This window comes from Misgurnus anguillicaudatus, chromosome 14, assembly GCF_027580225.2.
Source record: "Misgurnus anguillicaudatus chromosome 14, ASM2758022v2, whole genome shotgun sequence".
In the NCBI taxonomy this organism is placed as follows: domain Eukaryota; kingdom Metazoa; phylum Chordata; class Actinopteri; order Cypriniformes; family Cobitidae; genus Misgurnus; species Misgurnus anguillicaudatus.
The window spans coordinates 10,544,243-10,566,101 of NC_073350.2; the positions used below are offsets into that span (position 1 = coordinate 10,544,243).

Below are 21,859 nucleotides of genomic sequence, written 5' to 3' on the forward strand. Positions count from 1 at the left end.
GGTGTTTTCCTCTTATTCATGATGCTGTTGTTTTTGGTGATAGTAAGGTTAAAGGCGTTTCATAAATCTTTATGGTCTTTGCTGTACTGTAGGGGTTGGCGATGAGGCCAGCGGTAATGGAAAACTAGCCTGGATCATACAAAATCCATTAGAATATGAATATATGTGACCCTGAACCACATAAGGGTAAATTGTTTGAAATTGAGATTTATACATCATCTGAAAGTTGAATAAACAAGATTTTTGTTGATGAATATGACAATTTTTGGATACCACTATATGAAAATCGTTGTCCAAATAAAGTCCTTAGCAAAACATATTACTAATGATAAATACATTTTTGATATATAATTACGGTAGGATATTTACAAAATATCTGAATGGAGCATGATGTTATCCTAATGATTTCCTAAACGATAATTTTGACCCATGCAATGTATTTTTTTTTTCTATTGCTACACCTATACCTGTGCTACTGGTTTTAGTCCAGGGTCACATAGTTAATATTTGATGTGTTAAGATGTTTAAAGATGTCCAGCAAAATTTATTTGCTACCTTAATGTTGAACTGCCTTTAGTGCATACTAAGTGTATCTTACTTCATATATTGTACTATATAGTAAAACAAAAATTACTATAAATATTTTTTTTATTTGTTTATTTATTTATTTAAAGACTCAGGTCAACATTTTAATGCATAAACAGATTTAGGAATGTCATAAAAACTTACAAATGGTTTAAAAAATAAAAATAATCACTGAAACACAAATTTAAAGTGAAAAATTGTAAGGATATTGTATACAAAGAATTGTGCTTTGTCGCACAAACATACCGTACAAAAAACAATAATGATGTCCGTATTGAGACAAAACAATGGGAACAATGGGAAACCGCCCCTTAATGTTCAACATTAACTAATACTGTACAAAATACTGATTTTATCTCATGCTTTATACCATCTTATTATAAAGCTCACATTTTTAGCTCTGCACCAGTCAAACAGCTTACTATAAAGTACTTCACGGCTCATAACACTTAAATATAACTATACAAAACATTTCAGTACATAAACATTTACAGTCATCCACAGCGACAACATTATTTACAGTAGAAATCACAAACAGTCTCAAAAAACAGGAAAGTCCCACGCACGAGACTCAAAGACGTTCTGAACACAGAGTTTCGGATCATTCGCTTCTCCACACCCAACCTGTGGAAGAGAAAAGGCACGCACACATATAACTATTTTAGATGTGTCATCTAACAAGCTTGTTTTTTCTGTAGTATAATATTTGATATCAGTATGTTATATTCAGTCTTGCAGATGCATGAACTGGATAATTTCCAAATGACATGTTTGCCTCTTTAAAGGGCAGCTCTGCCTTTGTTACTTATATAGAGTCGTACAAAATCCCTTTACGACAGGCCTTTCCATAAATCTGCTTCCGGAGTGTTTACAATATCTGCTATAAGGAAGTCATTGTTATTTATGATGTCATCATGCTGGACCTTCTAAAAATATATATTCTTTTATTAAGATGCTGCCGATCAACCAGGAGCTACATTGATAACATATTTACATAAGTTTTGATTTGTTTGATTTTAATAAAGATCATGTGGACAGATGATACCGAAGTTTTAAAATGAATAAAAACACTTCTAAAAATAAATGTGCTACAAAAAGTTCTTCATTGCAATGCTGGTTCCCCTCATTCTATAGTCTAAAGAACCTTCAAGGTTCTTTAGTTACATTTTAATTTGATAATTCACTTTAGACAGTCTACTAACTTTATAAGTAACTCTGCAACTACTTCCCATCTAACATTTATTAGTGGACAGTGGCAGCTGGTGACTGCTCTTCCGAGGGGTACAAAGTCAAAATAAGTGTTCGGAGTGTCATGTGTGTCGCTCGTGATTCAAAATATGTGTTTGTTGCGTCATGTGAACCATGTGCATCACGCGTTTTGTCAAAATAATTGCCTGCTGCACACGCGTCAAAACCGTTTAACCCTGATTATGCATGAGATTATGCGAGTATCAGGCAAACGCGAGCGTCTCTTTTATCATAAACCCTTTAGACGTGTTGTTAGTAGATTGTAAGTAAACAATCTATGTTGCACTTAAAATTGTAAGTTTAATCAACTTGAATTAAAATTCATTACAACTTTTTAGACTACTAAGGAGTTGTTATAAATGATAAAAACTTTAAAATTTAAGTGCAACAAGAGGGGTTAGGGTTAGTAGAATAAGCCAACATATGTTGCAAAGATAAGTATCAGCCTGATGTCACAGGAATTCATATGTAATTTACGAGTTGTAAGTTGTAAGAATTTGTACAAAGTAAATCGTACAAAAGCGAACGATTATCTGTAAAAACAATAATGAATCCCCTAATCTTGCTCCTAACCCCAATGACACATGGGGCAAAAGCATCTTTGTACAATAACATACGAACGTGGTCGTGTGAATTAATACGAATTAGCCACCTCATAAAACTGTTTCCTAACCAGGGGGGGTGTTAAGTTGACTTAAAATTATTAAATATTTGGACAAAAGAAGCATTAAAATAAACAAAATCGAGCTGGTTTTTTTTGTTTTGGCCATTTTAGTAGCGCATATCTGTTTAGTCATTCCAAGCTCTAGTTAATTTTATTTGGAAAAAATTTTGTGAGTGGGGGTCTTCAAATATTGTTGTGGGCAACTAGGGGGCCTTGACGTGATAAAGGTTGGGAGACATAAAATATCTACGAATTGCCGTGAGATAGTGTTGTACTTATAATCAATTGAATGTCTCTGATCATCACAATAAAACCTTCGCAAATATTAAGCAGACAAAAACTATGACTGGTAGTGGACAGGAAGTTGCAAAGTTACTTAGAGTTAGTAAAATCTCTAAAGTGGACTATTAAAATAAAGTGTTACCAATTTTTTCTGAAACCATACAGCCAAAAATGGTTCCTCTGTGGCATCATTTAGCACCTTTATTTATAATGCCCTGCACCCTTTAGAGTGCACACTTTAAGCATTACACTTTTAAAAATGAACCTGTGGCATCTGTTGCAGGTTGTGCTTTTGTTGCACATAATGTTATCTGTTGTGGATAAAGGTCCTACAGGCTAGTAGAAAGTAAGAAGGAAATGTTTTTTTTAAGAACCTTCGACTAAACGGTATCAAAAATGATTATTTCTATTTTCTGTCATACAATGCCGTTCCCTTACCTTTAACATTTAGTGTCCTCTAGAAGATTCAGTGGGTTTGCTGTCCTGATGCCTGAAGGCCACCAGGTCTGGACTGCATGAGCAAAGAACAAAGTTTGCATCAGAGATTGCATACAGCACGACCTACAACATTGAAACAATTCTAAGTATAAGTGCCTAAAATCCTTTTACCGATTGCACGCAGCTTTTTTGCATAGTTATAATAGTGGCGTCTTTCACAGTCACTTGGGCGTCTAGTAAATCTTTGGCTTCCCTCAATCTAGTTTGTTCTCTGAGCAGCTGCTCCAGCTGTCTATCATACGTCTGCTGGGCGTCTTGTAAACGTTTGCTACTCGCCTCCGAATCTTCCTTCCTACCCGCCGTGCACGTGCTCAGTTCGGCAGTCAGACGCTTGTTCTGTACCTCCAGCCGACTGCTTTGGCCCTGAATGGCCGATATCTGTTGACCCACCCTTTCGAGGTAACTCTGAAACTTGTCCTCTACCTGACGGGACAGGTTGGTGCAGTTGGATCGAATCTTCTCTAATTGTTCGTGCTGTTTCTGGCAGGTGAGGTGAAACGTGAGTGAATGCGGGAAGAAGTTGTCGATCTTGGTGAGGAAGGAGCTCGTGACCGTCTGGATGCCTTGTAGGGATTCGGCGAAGTCCTCTTTGCATTTCTTGGTGAAAATGTCGTACTGGGATTTTAAATCGATGTTTTCCTGTCTGAGCTGTATGGTGGTGCTGTGGTATTCGTTTTTATCCTTCACAGTGTTGTCCAGTTCTGCTTTTAGGTACTGAACCGTTTGGCTGAAGTTGCTCTGAAGGATTACATAAAGAGCTTTCTGCTGATCCAGAAGATTCTGCATGTTCCTCAAATCACCTGAGAAGATCAAACTACAGGTCACTTGCAGAAAGATTACCAGTTGTTCATTAAAAACAGCTTAAACCAGGTAAGCATGATGGTGAATCAGCATTATCAGAGTACACTGGGTTATTTTCAAACCAGCGTTGGGTCAAAATGGGACAGATGCTGGCTTGTTTCAACCCATTGTTGGGTCAAATATAAACATTATCTGGGATAAATAAACTAAACGTCTGGGCTTGTCTCTTTTTGACACAAGGCTGAGTTAAAAATAACCCAGAATTTTTACTAAACCAGCAAAGCACCTTGTGCTGTTTTAAGATGGTTTATGCTGTTTTATTTTAAGTATGAAGTGCACTCACCACTTTGAGGGTTGCTCGGTGGACACGGGGCTGGATTAATTCGAGTGGTCGCCTGTTTCAGTTTATTCATCTCACATTGACTCTGTAAAACGTCCAGTCAAATATACTTTAAATCACTTCAGTCACTAAGGATTGATTTACAACAGAATGAAACAATTCTTATCCAGATAAAAATGAATAATTCAATGTTAGTATTATTAATAGTGCACATGAATAAAGTATGCTACACTGGTCAACATTTGAAGTGGATCAAAACCTTTCATAAAAGTTGTCTTAAAACCAATACCCGTTCTTGTCTTGGGACAACTTTGATGAACTTTTGATCCACTTCAAATGTTGACTAGTATAAATAACCTTGAACTGATTATTGGTGTATTGAAATATACTATATGGTGTCTCAAAATAGCATGTTTGAGTACACTTAGATGTTTTTAAAGTACTAAAGACTAGTTTTGAGTACAAAATAAGTGCATGAACATTAGTGCATGTACTTAAAGTGTATTTTAGTGCACTTTTTTCACCTGGGTTTCATCTTTTTACGCTCTTAAAAAAAGTCCCACAGGTATATTTGTAGCAAAACCAACAATACAGTACAGGTCAAAAGTTGGGGTCAAAATTATCAATTTTTCTTTTATGGCAAAAATCATTAGGATTTTATGTAAAATCATGCTCCACACTGCAAAAAATTATTTTCAAGAAAAAAAATCTATTTTTGTCTTGTTTTCAGTAAAAATATCTAAAAATTCTTTAAGATGTCTTTTCTTGATGAGCAAAATGACCCAAGAAAATAAGTCTAGTTTTTAGACCAAAAATATCAAATTTAAGTGATTTTGTGCATAAAAGCAAAAAAATCTGCCAGTGGGGAAAGCAATTTTTTTCTTAAACACTAAATTCAAGAAAAATTTTGCTTACCCCATTGGCAGAATTTTTTGCTTGTTTTATGGACAAAAATCACTTAAATATGATATTTTTGGTCTAACAACTAGACTTATTTTCTTGGGTCACTTTGCTCATCAAGAAAAGGCATCTTAATTTAAGAATGTTTAGACATTTTAACTGAAAACAAGACAAAAATACTGAGAATTGTTTTCTGGAAAATCATTTTTGCAGTGCAAGATGATATTTTGTACATTTCCTTCCTTAAATATATAAAACATGTATGTATCATTAGTAATATGTGTGGACTTTATTTGGACAACTTTAAAGGCGATTTTCTCAATATTAGATTTTTTTCGCACCCATAGATTCAAGATTTTCAAATAGTTGTATCTTGACCAGATATTGTCATATCCTAACAAATCATACATCAATATAAAGCTCAACTTTTCAGTGATATATAAATCTAAATTTTTGTAACTGGTCCAGCTTCACATGTAATACTATTATATGGGTCACATCTGATGAAGTTTTCCTGTTTAATACAATAACTGATCAAAAATCGAAATGACTAACAATATTTAACCCTTTAACTGGCGCAGCCCTTTTTGAGTGGGGGGTTGGTGAAAAGGTGATATACACCTTTAAATTAATATAACTCTGGCATTTTTTTTTTTTTTTGGTCTAGAAGCCTAATTTTGGTTTTAATTTTGGTAATTTTTGGTTTTAAAGAAGACACTTCAACGGTTTTTAGGGAAGTGTCTAGAGGTGAAAATATTATTTTTTTTTAAAGCAGTTTACATGTATTTGTAATAAATAAAAATGCAATATAGTATAATTTTTAATACATACAATTGTCAAAAAACAAGGTTTGCTGCATACTTGTGTCACAAATGAATAAATTACAGTTACTGCATTATTTTTACTGCTAAAAGGTTTTGAAATATGAAAACTACATTCTTAGACCTTTCCAACAATATATAGTTTGTCGTGATAGATTAACATTTACATAGAAAATATTGAAATAAACCTAGGTGTCCCGCTCACGGGACAGCGCCAATTAACGGGTTAAAAAGTAATGGACACAATGAAGTATTTCTCTTTTGATTGTGGGGTGAAATATGACCCAGACATGTTGAGATTCATCCACAAGGAACTAAAGACTTACAAGGCTCTGCTGCCAGGTTTTTCCCCTGGAGATCGACACGTTCAAGTCGTTTTTGAGTTTTGCTATTTCTTTATCCGCCGCGTCCTTCTCTCCTGTCTTGGTTTTGAGGGCGCCGGTGAGGTCAGCTTTCTCTTTTCTGAGTTTGGTGTTGTCTGTGAAGAGTTTGTTGAAGCCAGTTTCCAGCTCTTCTACTCTCTTCTCTTCTGCCGTCTTCTCCGGCTGACCGTAAACCAAGAAGAGCACCAGACTGACGATGATGAGAGACTGGATCAGAGATGAGAAGAAAAACACAATCCTCATGTAGTAGCCACAACTCTTTCCTTTCGCCCTCTGAATCCGTTTGGCCTCCAGACCAAGCGTAGCTCTGGAGTAGTTGCTATACATTTCTGCAGTTCAGTGGTCAATGTTTATTTGTGAAAAAGTGACCTCAAGAACCACCGTCTGGAGACTCTTGATGGTTTTCTTTATGCAAAGAAACCAAGCTTTTGAAAATATTCAGTGGTGGGTGGCTGTCACACTTGTGTGGCTGATGTCATGTCAACAATAGCAGAACGTGGGGCGGTAGCTGTATTTATAAATGTAAAGCAGCTTGGCTCTTTCCGGGTCCTCCCCAGGAAATCTCAAGAGGTTACACTTCATTCTGGAAGCATTGTGGGGAACTCAGATGAGAGCTCCTCCTTTGATTGCCCTCTTAAGTCACATAAGGGATACAAACATCATCAACACATCTTCTTGCTATCTAGCTATTGAGATTTAATTCAACAAACATCATGAAGATTATGAACGATCTCCAGAAGGTTCAGATGTCCTCATCTTTCAATGCAGTTGAACTTTGTGTCTGGCATCATTTGGAAATCGTTTAATTCATAAAGCACCGAAGCCAAAATAAACAATGTTCCTGCAAGCTGCAACTCCAGCAGAAGCTTCCTGGATCGCATCAGATTCATAAACACACATGATGAAAACAACCTATCTGACATTGTTTCCTGCAGAGCCGCAGAGACTATCGCTAAAATCGGAGAAACAACAATGGTGACCCGTCACCCTCCTCGCAGGAATGAAATAACAAACACTCCCAGAAGTCCACGGGACGGCAGCACGTTTGATCCCGGGCTGGCGATGACGCTCGCGGCTGACAGCCGTGTCTGAGAGAGTGTGAAGAGAGACCATAAAGAAAGTCAAGGGTTTTCCTGCAGGCATTGTCTCCTTGCCAAGCCGCCCTCAGCGGAAAGTTAAATTTATGGGGGGTATTCGAGAATGACTAAATGTTCTCACAAAATCCGCTTACAGATTGCAGATGAGTTTTAAGACAAAAACAGGAAGCTGAATTCGCAAAAGACGGACAAGCATTGAAGAGCCATGAAATTTCAAATGCATGACACATTTTTGTATGATACACAATATATAAGTATAGTTCACCCAAAAATGAAAATTTGCTATTATAAAGAGACGGTTTATTGACTACTGTAGTTTGATGGTCATTCAGGGAGTTAGACAGCCCCAGTCCCTGTTCATTTTTATTGCATTGAAAAACGCCCAAAACATTTTGAGTTCAAGTTCAGTTTATTTATAGAGGACATTTAAAATGCAGCCAAAAGCCATCAAAAACCCATACGGCAAATAATTTTTTAAATATAATTTTAAATCTATTTAAAATGGCCAAAAAATTTGCAAAATTTTTCACCAGTATATTTTTTGGCAATTTTTTTGTATATATTAATTTTTGTATATATATATTTTGTATATATTATATTTTAAGTATGTTTATTCATGTCGCATTGAAATTTCTAAGAAAAACTTTGGATATTTCAAACCTGTAAACATAACTGGTTTGAAAAGGTTAAAATATAAGTATATTTTCAACTGCAAAAATGTACTTTATAAAATGCTAGATTTCATACATACTTAACTAACATTTATATTTTGGCCATGAAAAATATATTTTTTACCGTGTGTGTTGCAAAATTAGGAATAGTTGTTGCCCTGAAATACATTTGAAATATTACTTAAAGGTACAATTTGTAAGATATTTGCAGTAAAATATCCAAAAACCACTAGTCCGGTATTATATATTTTGTCTAGCTTATTACTAACAATATCTCTAATGTTTTTAACTACTTGTAAATCATGAGAAAATCATTTTCATTTCAAATCCTTATATCACTGACAACAGTGGTCTGGCCAGGATATTGTCATTTAAAAAGGGTTGCAGCCCTCAAAGGATGTTTATGTTGTCATTTTGTGTATTGGCCACCAGTTGTGTGATTGCAGTACCAGTTTTAGCGTCAAGTTTTGTGATTGCAATACCAGTTTTGGCCACAATCCTACATACTGTTCCTTTAATTCTGTGCTGTGTTAAAGCTGCCGTCGGCAACTCTGGAGTATTGAGCAGTTTCCAAATGTTTACAATTTCATGTCCCTCCCCCATTACCTCCGAGCAACCTCCCTCAGAGCACGTTCTCGTCAGCGCGTGTGCAAAAGTATTATTGTGAACGCATACTTAGCAAGAATACTTAGATTACTAACATAACACTCCGAAATACAATCAATGGTTGATAAAGCACAATTACCTGTTGAGAAGAAATGTGGCAAGCTCTGCATCCAGCTTGAAATCTCGTAGATTCCTTTCAAATGCCGGTCCGATATTGATCCTAGTTTTAATACGGTCACAGTCGCTTTCTCTCTAGTTGTTAACCGAGAAATCGGAAGTTTGTTACTGAAAGTTCTCTCCGCCATCACGCTGTTCAGACCAAAACAACTATGAATTCAGGCGGATGCACGTGATATTGTAACGCGCGCGAGGGGGATGGGGATCTGTGGCGCGTGCAGGTACTGTGATTGACAGGCAGATTTTACACAGCCCTGCGCTGATTGGACCAAATGAACCAGCCTGTGCTGATTGGACCAAATGAACCGGGAGCGGTGGATTTTTGCAAAACAAATAACAGGCTCCAGGTGGAGCTAGAAGCGCGGGGTTTTTTCTTAAACAGTCTAATTGATGTTGTTTTATCGGAGCATAGTGTTGGTTTCAGTGAATATGATCAAAAAATATGATAAAATAAGTTGCCGACCGCAGCTTTAACACACCATCGTATTGGACTAATACTGTAAAATACAACATTTACAAAACTTGATTACTTCATCTCATCCGGTAACATGATTTCTCATTCCCGTCTGATTGATGGCCATCAGCGGCTGAGTAAAAGACAACAACTCCCAGAATTCCACGCTGCTTCAGAGCATCATTAATCTACGTCATTGTTATTGTTTTGAACTGGCGCCCTCTAGTGGTGCGGATTATACAAATTGCATCTTTAATATATGAAGGTTAAAACTAAATATATTTTTAAATAAAAATATATTTAAATAAGCTTTATTTTCTACAAAATGTATTTAGCATATAGACCCTTTTACAGCTCACGTGATCAAATAGCATGCACACGCATTTAGGCAAAATAAGTGGTGTTATTCCCCAGTGGTTAACGTGTTAGCAACTGAGAAAGTTTATTAAAATGGTTTCCCAGCATCAAAATGTCTGGTTGTTGTGTTTGGTTGCACTAATATAATATACTAATATACATATATGCATCTGGCAACTTTATATTTGGCCATCTGCTAACATCTTCTATCCACTGCACTATAGACCATTTCAAAAGATGTAAACAACACTGGTCCAGAAGCACTTCCTGTTTCAGTTTTTTAACACTAGATAAACGTTGGGATAAAATAAACCAATAAAACATATAGAACTGAATTAACTGAAGTTAAACAACATTAAAGATAATGATATATGTGAAATAATAAAAAAACAGTCACAAACTGAAACAGGAAGTGTTTCTGGACCAGTGTTGTTTACATCATTTGAAATGGTCTATAGTGCACGGATCTGGTAGCTGTGTTGAAAAAGTTGATAAATTCAACTTTTTAATATAACTTTCTCTGTGTTGCTTCACTGTTGATTCTTTCGATACTTCCGTTGCCAAAATGCGCGCACATACACTGCCATGTCATCATTGTATACAAACAGTAAAAGTTTTATATTTAAAACAATATTTGTGCCCAGAGAAGTGTATATTTTTGCCATATGGTAAGTGCTGTCCAAGTGCTGGTAAAAGCTCAAATAAAAAACAACAACAAATAAGACATAAAATGAAACAGACAAAACCAAAATCCAAAATAAAGAATAAAATTCAAAGCAGACATATAAACTAAAAGCAATAGAGAACAGATGAGTACTTGAACTCGGACAGAGAAGAGGCCGATCTAATGCGGGTCCAGCTACTTCAAAAGCGCGGTTTTGCAAGTTCTGTGTATGGAGAGGAGGAGCTTGGATTTAGATCTAAGACTTCTAGCGGGAGAATATAAATGTAAGAGATTGGACAGATAAGCAAGAGCTCGGCCATTGAGTGATTTATAAACTCATAGTAGAATTATATTAAGTTCTAAAACATATTGAAAGCCAGTGAAGAGATGTTAGTATGGGGGTGCCGTGATGAATGTTTTTTCATTGTCGTCAGGAATCTTGCTGTTGCGTTTAGTACGGCCTTTAACCGTGTAATTTTGTTTTTTGATACATCACAATAAGGGGAATTACAATAATCCAAGTGATAGTGAATCTTTGACATGACTTTACTCAATATTAAAGATATCAAGGTTATTTTTTCACAGAATCTTTTTTATATAATGTAGGATGAGTTTATATAGAAAACAGTAAATCATGACATGAGGCCAGAAATATTTAGGTGAACTATGACCTTAAAGTAATTAAGAAATTCAGTTTGATCATAGTGTTGTATTGTTGTTTACATTTTTGGGTTGGGTTTTCTTGCCTTATTAAGCATCCGTTCTGAGAATTTGTAAATGGTTTTGATAGCTTTTCTCCAACTTTGTTCTCAGTCTGGAACAAAATACTTCCCAGAATTAAGGAGGTCGCAGGCACGTTAATGATCATTAACACAATAAAGGAGGACTAAAAGCACAACAAACGTGACCTGCGTGTACTCTTCCGACTATTATCTGTGAACTTTGGTGCTGCTAAACAGCAGGATACAGTATCACAGGTTATAAGAGTTGAAACAAGAATTAAAACAAAGAGAACTATGACGAAATTACAAAGAGTTCCAGTTAATAATCCCAAAGGCACATTCATCAAAGTAATTGAGAACAGTCATGACTATTTTCTTTAACTGTCCTCTTATGACCTCTTGTGGATGTCGCTGACACTTCAGCACCTGTAATGTTTATACACTCTTAAAAATAATGGTGCTTCATGATGCCATTTTTGGCTAAATTAGTTTCACAAAGGGTTCTCTGTAGTGAAAAAGGTGCTTTAGATAATTTTTTGTATGCATGTTTTGGCCCTGTGTGAATCTATCAGTCTTTCTTTATCTGAAAATGAGAGGCCTACCATGCTAATAAAAGCTGCTATGCAGGTATCTATAATTTAAAAACTTGGTTGTCGATTCCTAACGTTATTATGTCTATACACTCACCTAAAGGAGTATTAGGAACACCTGTTCAATTTCTCTTTAATGCAATTATCTAATCAATCAATCAATCACATGGCAGTTGCTTCAATGCATTTAGGGGTGTGGTCCTGGTCAAGACAATCTCCTAAACTCCAAACTGGGAATGGGAAAGAAAGGCAATTTAAGCAATTTTGAGCGTGGTATGGTTGTTGGTGCCAGACGGGCCAGTCTGAGTATTTCACAATCTGCTCAGTTACTGGGACTTTCACGCACAAATATTTCTAGGGTTTACAAAGAATGGTGTGAAAAAGGAAAAACATCCAGTATGTGGCAGTCCTGTGGGCGAAAATGCCTTGTTGATGCTAGTGGTCAGAGGAGAATGGGCCGCACGCTAGAGCTTGCTCATTGCCTGCCACGCCAGAGCCTGCCAAGCAAGAGCCAGAGCCCGCTCATTGCATGCCAAGCCAGAGCCTTGTCAGTGCCTGCCAAGCCAGAGCCCCCTCAGTGCTTGCCAAGCCATAGGCAGAGCCCACTTAGTGCTTGCCAGAGCCAGAGCCCGCTCAGTGCCTGCCAAGCCAGAGCCCGTTCTTTGCATGCCAAGCCAGAGGTTGCTCAGTTCCAGCCAAGCCATAGCCTGCTCAGTGCCTGCCATGCCAGAGCCTGCTCGGTGCCTGCCATACCAGAGCCAGTGCTTGTTCATTACATCCCACGCCAGAGCCTGCTCAGTGCATGCCGAGCCAGAGCCTGTTCATTCGATGCCAAGCCAGAGCCTGCTCAGTGCCTGCCATGCTAGAGCCTGCTCAGTGCCTGCCAAGTCAGAGCCAGAGCCCGCTCATTGCATGCCAAGTCAGAGCTTCCTCAGTGCCTGCCAAGCAAGAACTTGTCAGTGCCTGCCATGCCAGAGCCTGCTCAGTGCATGCCAAGCCAGAGCCTGCTCAGTGCCTGCCATGCCAGAGCTTGCTCAGTGCCTGCCAAGCAAGAGCCAGAGCCCGCTCATTGCCTGCCACGCCAGAGCCCGCTCATTGCCTGCCACGCCAGAGCCCGCTCAGTGCCTGCCACGCCAGAGCCCGCTCAGTGCCTGCCAAGCAAGAGCCAGAGCCCGCTCAGTGCCTGCCAAGCAAGAGCCAGAGCCCGCTCATTGCCTGCCACGCCAGAGCCCGCTCAGTGCCTGCCACGCCAGAGCCCGCTCAGTGCCTGCCAAGCAAGAGCCAGAGCCCGCTCATTGCATGGCAAGCCAGAGCCCGCTCATTGCATGGCAAGCCAGAGCCCGCTCAGTGCCTGCCGACCAAGAGCCCGCTCAGTGCCTGCCGACCATTAGCCCGCTTAGAATATGATTTATGTATTTTCTGCAACCTCTGAGTGGTGTCTTTGTAGCCTGTCATGTTTCTACCTGTATTTCATGGCGAGTGAAAAATATAATGCGTGTTACTGATCAAACCAAACCATTAATCACTGGTGTGAAGCCCAAAGTCTCAAAAGTCAACTTGACAACAAACTTGTGCAGTTGTGAGAGCATATAGAGAGAGTCGAGCCAGCGCCAGCACTTCCGTATAAAGTTTGACATGTTGCCATGGGAACAGTGTTCGAGATATCAAAAATCCCTTATCATTTTGGCATCTCTTTTGGTACCAATTGCATGAATCCCCTAGGAGGAGGATTTAAAAGTTCACTGCATGCAACTGTCAAAAAATCCACCTTTGTCACTGACACTTCACTGGCACATCGATGCGATTGGAATCCTTGGCCAAACATATACCCCGCGTGTCATCACAATAAGAAATTTTTCCCTTATATATAAGACACTTCCTGTTTCTCTGATTTCACCATAAATTTGTCTCTGCCGTGGCAGAGAAGAACCATTTTTAGTTCCATATAGCACCGGTGAAGCACCTGTATAGAACCATATAGTGATATGTAGAACCATATGTGGTGCTATATGGCCCCTATATGAGGGTGATATACAGGTGCTTCACCGGTGCTATATGGCACTAAAAATGGTTCTTCTATGATTACGAGCAAAGAACCACTTTTGGTGCTATATAGCACCGTTTGTTTTTAGAGTGTGATTACACATGAGATTGAGCATCTAACGTAATTATAAACTTTTGCGAGGCGTATGTAGCAGGCACGTATTTTGACCTGATAATCCACACACATCACGATGTCTTGAAGAGTTTTGCACTCGTGCCTCTTCGGAAAAGAAGTTGTGAGCCGACACTTGCACCTATTATGCAAAATCCACTTTTACAAGGTGTTTGGACATAAATGTGTGTTGGCACACAAATGTGTGTAAACACAACAACCCTCCAAAAAAAACGAATTTCTTTTTATCGCCTTTAAACCCAGAGTCCTTTAGAAAGAGAGTTACGACAACAAAAGTCCAAAAAGCTCAGTCATCAGTCATCACTGAGGAAGCTCATAGTGAGCCATTGAAATACATTGAGTTAAGGCAAAAAGCTGTGATTTTTCTTAATTGTCAATAAATGCATTGATTTACAATATTTATATATAACATCAATATGTGTAGGTAGTATTATTATGTCGTTCTATAAACAATGTTTTTTTTTACAAATAAAATCCACTAATATGAGTAGATTAGTATGGTCAGCTGTTGTGCCTTTTTAACATGTTTAACACTGCCTCAAACAACTTTAAAGGAGCAGTGTGTAAATTTTAGTGGCATCTAGTGGTGAGGTTGCGAACTGAAACCAACGGCTAAGTCTACTGCTCACCTATCGCTTTTAAAACAGATAGAAAAGCTACGGTAGCCGCCACCAGACAAACATGTCATCGTTGAAGACAACTTAGTAAAAAAAGTTTGTCCATTAAGGGCACGCCTTTATTCCTATTCATGGTTGTTAGATTGCAACCATCAAAACTGAAAATGATTTGCTTAGCACAAAATGAGTCCTACAGTATTTACATCAAATTTATTAAACATAACACAAGCAGTATTTACGACATGCTGTAAACCTTCAGCGTAAGCACATCTGGGTCAAAATCCAGTCAATAGATCACAACTAACACCAGCTCGTATGTAAACTGCAACAGACACGAGTATGTGAGAGTTGCAGAAAGAATAAAGTCGACATCGGCTGGTGCTAAGAGTTTTGCTTTACTAAAACAATTAAGATTTCAAAAGCAATAACAGTGCCAGTACAGAAATAGTGCACATATATGCAGTTGTTCGCCCCTTCATAGTCTCTGGTGGTCATTACTCCAGAAATTCGAGTAATATCCGAGCAATAAGCTATGTTAAATCACACTGTGGCCTCCGTCTCCTGCGTGTCATCGTCCTCCAGTAGGCTGTAGGAGGCGTGGCTCTGGAAAGGTCTCTGCAGCGGATGGCACAGAAGTTTTGCCATGCAGTTGTGCAGTTCGATGGCAGGACCACACAGTGACACCTCAAACCGATAACACACCCCCTTAGTGTCCAGCTCGCTGAAGGACGCATACACATCCTGAAAATACAGCCATGGGTCTTTATTACCCCACATAAAAACTAAAATGCCTTCATGACTTTTCCAGTTTATGGGAAATGTATTACCTTCCAGCTTGCGTCCTCCGTCTGCTCTTCAGTCCCGTTATGAAGATAAACAACATCGAAGAAAAAATAGGGAGACTGGAGCATTTTCTACAAAGAAAAAGGCAACAGAAAGGACATAACGTTGAACTATTTATCTGTTTGTCCATCCATAAAAGCAGATGCAATTAAATAAGGCTTGATATTATTAAGTTTAGTCAGTAAACTTATTTAATCATCTTTAAAAGCAGTGTTATGCTGCGTTTACACTAGGGATGTCAAAATATGCAATTTACCATATTCGATGATCATTTAAATTAACGATCAATCAATCGAATAATCGTTAACAGTAATAGTGCAATAAGCCTTTACAGCAGTGACATATAGCCAATGACATAAAAGTGTGCGTAAAAATGCCAGCTTCCTCACGCAAATTAAACGTTTTTATTTTGTCTAAATAACATGCTAGTGGGATTGTAAAATGAGTCCATGTAGTTGGTGTTTTGATAAAAATCATCAATTGAATCTCGTAATGAAATATAATGACTAATAGACACAGTAAACTCCACCTCATAACGGGCACTCCGCACAGTCGGATGAAAGTCCGTGCGTCCATGACAAAATAAGTTTTCATTATCATCAAGTGTTATTTTTCTAGTTGTTCACCTTGCTTTCTGAGTCGTTGATACATGTAATTATATCCAAGAAGCACACAAAGGGCACTTTTCCCGTCGTCACCTCAGCTTTAGACCTGCGGCGTACTTTCAGCAAAGATGCTTATTATGAAGACTTCAACCTTCCATTCGAAAATCCGTTTAGCGTGTAGCGCCTCAGCCAGTAATGATGATGATCAATGATATATGTTGTGGGCGTTCAGAGTGTAACGACAGTCAGTTACAGTTTACATTTAACAGTTTCTTGCCAGAATGTAAGTTTTACATTTTAATCTGTTTATTAAAAACGGCTTCTGGTCTCCTTCCCTGTGTAAAGCAGCGTTAGCAGCGCTGCTATGCTAATCTTGCAGGCTTCCCTGAAGAGGGTCTTTGCTTTCAGTATCCTAACTGTGTTTAGATTTTCGGCATCGGAACGTCTCAGATCCACTGCGGATGCCATTTCGTTGCGTTAGCAGCCAGCCTCGTCTCGAATGAGGTTATAAAGCCCAAGTTAGCGTTTGGCATCAAGCATCGTTGTGATCATGGCTAGTTTAACTTCTTCGCGCTTGTTTAATTTGTTCACCAGCTGTGTATGTGCTTTGCGCAGGCGCCGGACACAGGTGCTTGCTTTGTCGACAATCGTTAATTTTTATCGATTTAATTCTTAACGACAATTAATCGAAGATCGATTAATTGTTAACATCCCTAGTTTACACCAGCCGCGGTAGAGGCGTGAAGCACGAGTGATTTCAATGTTAAGTCAATGTGAAGACTCGTTGACGTGAGTCTGGGGGTCTCACAGCGCGAATGAGGCGTTTAGCGCGGAAGACGCGATTCCGCCTCATTCGCACGTCTAATTCGCGCCTGCCGCGGTACGCGCAAATGGTGCTTTTTGTGCATTTTGCGTGTGACGCGAATTTGCGGTTGACGCCCGAGTTGAAAAATTTGAACTTTAGCGGAATTTCACGCCGCGTTAAACAATCAGGAGCCTGCTTGCTGCTGTGGCGGCAGCCCCGTCCGGAGTGACTCATTCAACCTGAAGCAGTCACCCGGAGCTATACGACAAAAGTTCTTATTTCTATAAAGACAGGAATTAAAAGGACCTTGCTTGGAAGAGTGTCAGTGAGGACATTGGGCAACCTGGTAAGTTGTAAATACAAATCTCACTATTGAGTCACGTGACGTTTAACGATGTGCGCCATTTATTTTCCCCCTATAGTAAGGTGACCAAATACAAACTTGTAACTCTCTCGATAAATGCACAATCAACATCAGTCATCTTGCAAATAGACAACCGCATAGCACTTGCCCCTCCCACAAGAAGCGGATTTTGTCTCTGTCGCACGTCAAATGCTTGATTTTGACGCCTGGAATGCGGTTGGTGTAAACGCAGCATTAAACTTTTGCATTTGCTTAAAGCTGCATACATGTACTGTAAACTAACATACTTACTTTAATGGCATCAGAGGGGTTAAACTGAAGCATTCCCGCATGCCTGCTAAAGATGAGGAGCGTTCGGACTACAAAGGGAGGTGGAATGGTCTGAACGTTCTCCGTCTGAGGAAGTTCAATTTTTTGCAGTCTACAGGCGGAAAATGACATTGATGATCAGAGGACCATAATGTAGCCTTGAATTATACACAGTACATATGCAAATGAAGTTGTTACTCACATTACACTGAGGAAATCTTCCAGATCTACAGAAAAACCGTTAAGAAAGTGAACAGGCACTTGGCATGGACCAGCTGGTTTGGGTAAAGTCTACAATGTCATTAATAATAAGGATACTGAAGGACTCGCAGACGTTGGTTTCCAGATCATACAGACAGCTACACAGCTCCCGTGGGTCAGAGGTGAATCCTGATAACTGTGCGAGATTTAAAGGAAATAATGATCAACTAAAGCACAAAACTGTGACCTCAAATAACCACAGCTTGCTGTTTGACTACTCACCCACATGGCATCATCGTTCACCACCACCAGTGCAAATTCGTGCCTTTTGTCTATCTTGTGCTTGGTTCTCACAAACATCTCAATCATTTTCTGGGAAATATTTAAGGCGTTCGTCTTTGATCTGGAAATGCAAATATTGATGTATTAAGAAAATATTTGTCTACCAGAACCTGGCGAGATCAAAACGTGAACATTACCCATTAAAAGACTCCAAATTTTGTAGAGACATCTCCTCTGAAAGGTCCAAGCATATGATCTGTTTAAGAGACATTGCAAGACTTGAATGGCTTCAATCAACCAAAATTATATGTGTGTGTGTGTTTATTGATACACATACCACTTTCTCTGGGCAGTTGACCCGTGGAGCACGAAGGTGTAACTCTGCAGATGGAGGAATCTGGGTCGGCAGGGAGGACTGTGGGGGTTTAGGTCTTTCTTTGGACGCAGATGCCATCACAGGTATGCTGGTGGCGTTGCCTGTTGCAGCAGCGGCAGGAGTAGCAGGTGCAGCTGCTGTGATGGCTGTGGCAGAAGTGGGTGGGCTATCCGAGCTCGCTGCTTCCCCTTCTCCCTCCACACGACTGCCTACCGCCGGCTGCGGAGGGGACGGCAGGCTGTTATTCAGGCTGCCGTTACTGCTGCGTCGGTCCTCCGCACCCTCAGGATTGGACCGCGTCCTGGGTCTCAAATCCATCATCCGCTCCTCACCATCAGCCTGACCGGGCTCAGGGGTCTCCATGACAACCTGACAACATCACACATCAGACTCATTAGAGAATCAGACTATTATAGCTATTTTATATATATAATAGCTTGTAATAAAACAGTAGCTCATATATAGATATAAGTGTTTTAACATACATTGTTATAGATGTATATGGGTTAAATACAAAACTGGTGGTCCAAAATCATGTGATATATATATTCAAATTTACACCACGGGTCTGTTGAATGCTGCATTCTGATTGGCTGAGAAATGTTCTATGGGTGTTGATTATTTTTCTGTAAACCGCACACCTAACTTGTCAAATGTCTTAAAAATAGGCACCAGAGCAATGTTTGTGGTAACCGTGATATAAGCGGAATAATTGACTCCGGTCCCTCCAGTACAGTTATTTATGTTAGTTCATGTTGCATTAACTAATGTTAAACGTTTGATTTTAATAATATAATGTAATATTAGTAAATGCTGTAGAAGTGTTGTTCATTGATAGCTGATGCATTAAATGATAACAAGTACAACCTTATTGTACAGTGTTACCAAAACATTCAACAATCGTGATTTCTCGGGACTAAGTGCGTTAATAAATATTAGACTTATACAGACAGTACATGCAACATAGAAAAATAATAACTTACCAAACATTAAACAAAAAATATATATATTCCAAAAATTTTGGATTTACTGATCCAACAATCCTCTCCAGTACTTCCTGATTCTCTTGTTTCACTGACAGTCGAAGGTGAGTGTTGAGATCTGCGCTGTGTGTGATCACTCGCGCCTCTAGTGGACTGGAGTGTAAATGCGCTCCATTACTCATACTACTAGCAAACCTATGGATATTTTAAGTCTAACTTATCACTAAAAAAAATCATCTTTGAGCATCATAATTGCATATGTAAAAGTTTTCTTTGAATGTAATTTCCTCATTCGCAAATCTATGAAAAGGTATGAATATATAATAATGAATAAAGATACAATTAATTTTGTCATATAGAATAAAAATTTGCTAAAGATTTGTTGGTGGAAAAATGTATATGGACATACCATCCAAAATCATACATCACCTACAAGTGAAAATTTACCCAGTTTTTTTTACATGAATTAGACTTTAATTTGTAGATATCTTTATTTTTGTTATTTTATTTTTGATTCAACAATACAGCCAAAGTATTTAAGCTTTAACAACTTTCCATTTATAGCAAATTCCAATGATTTTTGACACACAAAATTTTGCTTTGTGTGTTTTATGTATTTTTATATGGAAACATTCAAATGTTAAATCTGATAAAACTTAATGTGACTTTCTATCTCTCTCTCATCTCTATCTCTTCCTCTCTCTGTCATCTACCCTTACGAAAATTACTATCAACAAAACTATGGTTTTACTACGCTAATCGTGGTTGAACTATGGTTTCTGTAAACCATGGTTGTCAAAACCATGGTTATTTTGTGGTTACTATGGTTTTACTACAGTAACCATGTTTTTTTGGTTTTAACTGTAGTAAACCCATGGTTAATTTTCGGCAAACCTGTGACTGGATACACAAATATTCAATATGAGTATGAATGTACAACCCCACATTAAAAATAGTGTAGTATACTTTAGTATTTACTATTGTAAACTATATACCATAGAGTATTATAGTAATTGCTAGACTTTGTTAACGTATACAGTATAGTATTGTGTATTATTAACTATAGTGAATTAATAAAATGTAGTATACTGTACTGTGGTTCAAAACTACTTAAAAATGCAGCATAAAGGTAGTTATGCAAGTCAATTCAACCTACTATTTTAATATATATATATATATATGTATGTATATATATATATATATATATATATATATATATATATATATATATATATATATATATTGTTACTTTTACTTTATTTTTATATGGAAACATTCAAATATATATATATATATTGTTACTTTAACTTGACAAATTTACAAGTTTACTATAGTAAATACTAGTGTTGTAGTCAAGGCCACCTAAACCGAGACCAAGTCATGACCAAGACCAAGACAGTCCGAGACCGAGGAAAGACTTTAAAGGGTCGAGACCAAGTCAAGACCAAGACTAGTGCAAGTCACTGCATTAAAACACTTATGATAAAATGTGGAATATGCATATGATTAGACACTTCTTGTCTCTGTGTGTGTGTGCGCGTGCGTGCGTGTGTGTGTAATCTGTGTATGCCATCAGAAAAGTTGATAAAATAATCAAAGGCATTGCAGATATGTGGGAATTTATCTTTGTCTATAAGCAAATAAAAGTGAACACTAAAGAGCTGAAATCAACTTAACCATTTAATCTGAACTGTCTTTTCGTGGCTTGCCATCCACTTAACACAATGCAGCTGTTTTTAGTAATAAAAATTAGAAAAATTGTCATTGTGAGAAACTTAAACAATGCTTAAACAATGCCAACATCATATGCCAAACCTGAATAAACTGCATAAAATTTATGATAAAAAATGAATTTTTGATCTGCCATCAGTTGTGGGCTTGACCGGTCTTGAAATAAAATTCCGAGTCATCTTTGTCTGAGACCGAGATGAGACCGAGTAAAAATGCGGTCGATTCCAAGACAAGACCAAGACCTTTAAAAAGTGGTCTTGAGACCGGTCTCGAGAACTACAACACTAGTAAATACTAAAGTATACAGGACTTTTAATGTAAGATCAGTTTAATGTTTTTTTGTTCCTATTTATAAAGAGGATTTGGCTATCTATACATATGCACATTTGTGGTTAATATTAATATCCTAAAAAAAACCACATAAGCATAAACAAAGGGAATGGGCGTGTATGACAATCAAGGTAGTAATTTATTAGAAAGCAGGTTTGCCACAATAGCAGCTGTGTGTTTCATCTGTCTGTGCTGTGCTTTATCTCACATGCTTACTGAGAGGTGGGACCAGAGAAACGCTCAGATCCAACATACAGTTGAACAGCTAACAGTCTTCAAAAAACCTGGAGCTTTCCTTCATCCTCAGCCTCATCTTTCAGAGAGGAAACTTTACAGGACCCTCATCAATATAAGAAACATGACAGAGGTGAGTTTCT

At 38.2% G+C, this 21,859-nt stretch overlaps 3 protein-coding genes across 6 annotated transcripts in view; 1 reads left to right on the forward strand and 2 right to left on the reverse strand.

Moving 5' to 3' along the window:
* Positions 1–821: 821 nt before the first annotated feature.
* On the reverse strand, positions 822–7,251 carry plvapb (plasmalemma vesicle associated protein b). The gene is made up of 5 exons (XM_055183383.2): positions 6,466–7,251; positions 4,422–4,503; positions 3,389–4,077; positions 3,218–3,290; positions 822–1,209 (listed from the first exon to the last, which is right to left on the reverse strand). Exons 1-4 carry the CDS (start codon positions 6,847–6,849, stop codon positions 3,246–3,248), a joined length of 1,200 nt encoding a protein of 399 aa, XP_055039358.1. The 5' UTR covers positions 6,850–7,251; the 3' UTR covers positions 822–1,209; positions 3,218–3,245.
* Positions 4,012–21,859, forward strand: part of ushbp1 (Usher syndrome 1C binding protein 1) — a 31,059-nt gene continuing 13,211 nt past the window's right edge. For 2 of the 4 annotated variants that reach the window (XM_073875856.1, XM_073875857.1), the window contains exons 1-2: positions 4,012–4,147; positions 21,705–21,849. In XM_073875856.1, coding sequence (XP_073731957.1) covers positions 21,841–21,849 — 9 coding nt within the window. In that variant the 5' untranslated portion in view covers positions 4,012–4,147; positions 21,705–21,840. Of the gene's footprint in view, positions 4,148–21,285; positions 21,850–21,859 lie in introns of those variants that run through there. The other 2 variants (XM_073875854.1, XM_073875855.1) reach the window with 2 other exon arrangements.
* babam1 (BRISC and BRCA1 A complex member 1) lies at positions 14,842–19,573 on the reverse strand. Its single transcript, XM_055183384.2, has 9 exons — positions 19,422–19,573; positions 18,400–18,807; positions 18,260–18,318; positions 18,063–18,183; positions 17,898–17,976; positions 17,782–17,806; positions 17,562–17,691; positions 15,481–15,567; positions 14,842–15,394 (listed from the first exon to the last, which is right to left on the reverse strand). Exons 2-9 carry the CDS (start codon positions 18,799–18,801, stop codon positions 15,194–15,196), a joined length of 1,104 nt encoding a protein of 367 aa, XP_055039359.2. The 5' UTR covers positions 18,802–18,807; positions 19,422–19,573; the 3' UTR covers positions 14,842–15,193.

Excerpts from the sequence above, each read along its gene's own strand:
- plvapb (XM_055183383.2), bottom strand. The coding sequence starts at position 6,849 with ATGTATAGCAACTACTCCAGAGCTACGCTTGGTCTGGAGGCCAAACGG. Across the intron at positions 4,504-6,465 it reads AAACCTGGCAGCAGAGCCTT|AGTCAATGTGAGATGAATAA; the intron begins GTAAGTCTTTAG and ends GACGTTTTACAG. Across the intron at positions 3,291-3,388 it reads AAAAAAGCTGCGTGCAATCG|TCCAGACCTGGTGGCCTTCA; the intron begins GTAAAAGGATTT and ends TTGCTCATGCAG.
- babam1 (XM_055183384.2), bottom strand. The coding sequence starts at position 18,801 with ATGGAGACCCCTGAGCCCGGTCAGGCTGATGGTGAGGAGCGGATGATG. Across the intron at positions 17,977-18,062 it reads TGAACGATGATGCCATGTGG|TTATCAGGATTCACCTCTGA; the intron begins GTGAGTAGTCAA and ends AATCTCGCACAG. Across the intron at positions 15,568-17,561 it reads ACCCCTCTGATGCCATTAAA|AAAATGCTCCAGTCTCCCTA; the intron begins GTAAGTATGTTA and ends TTTTCTTTGTAG.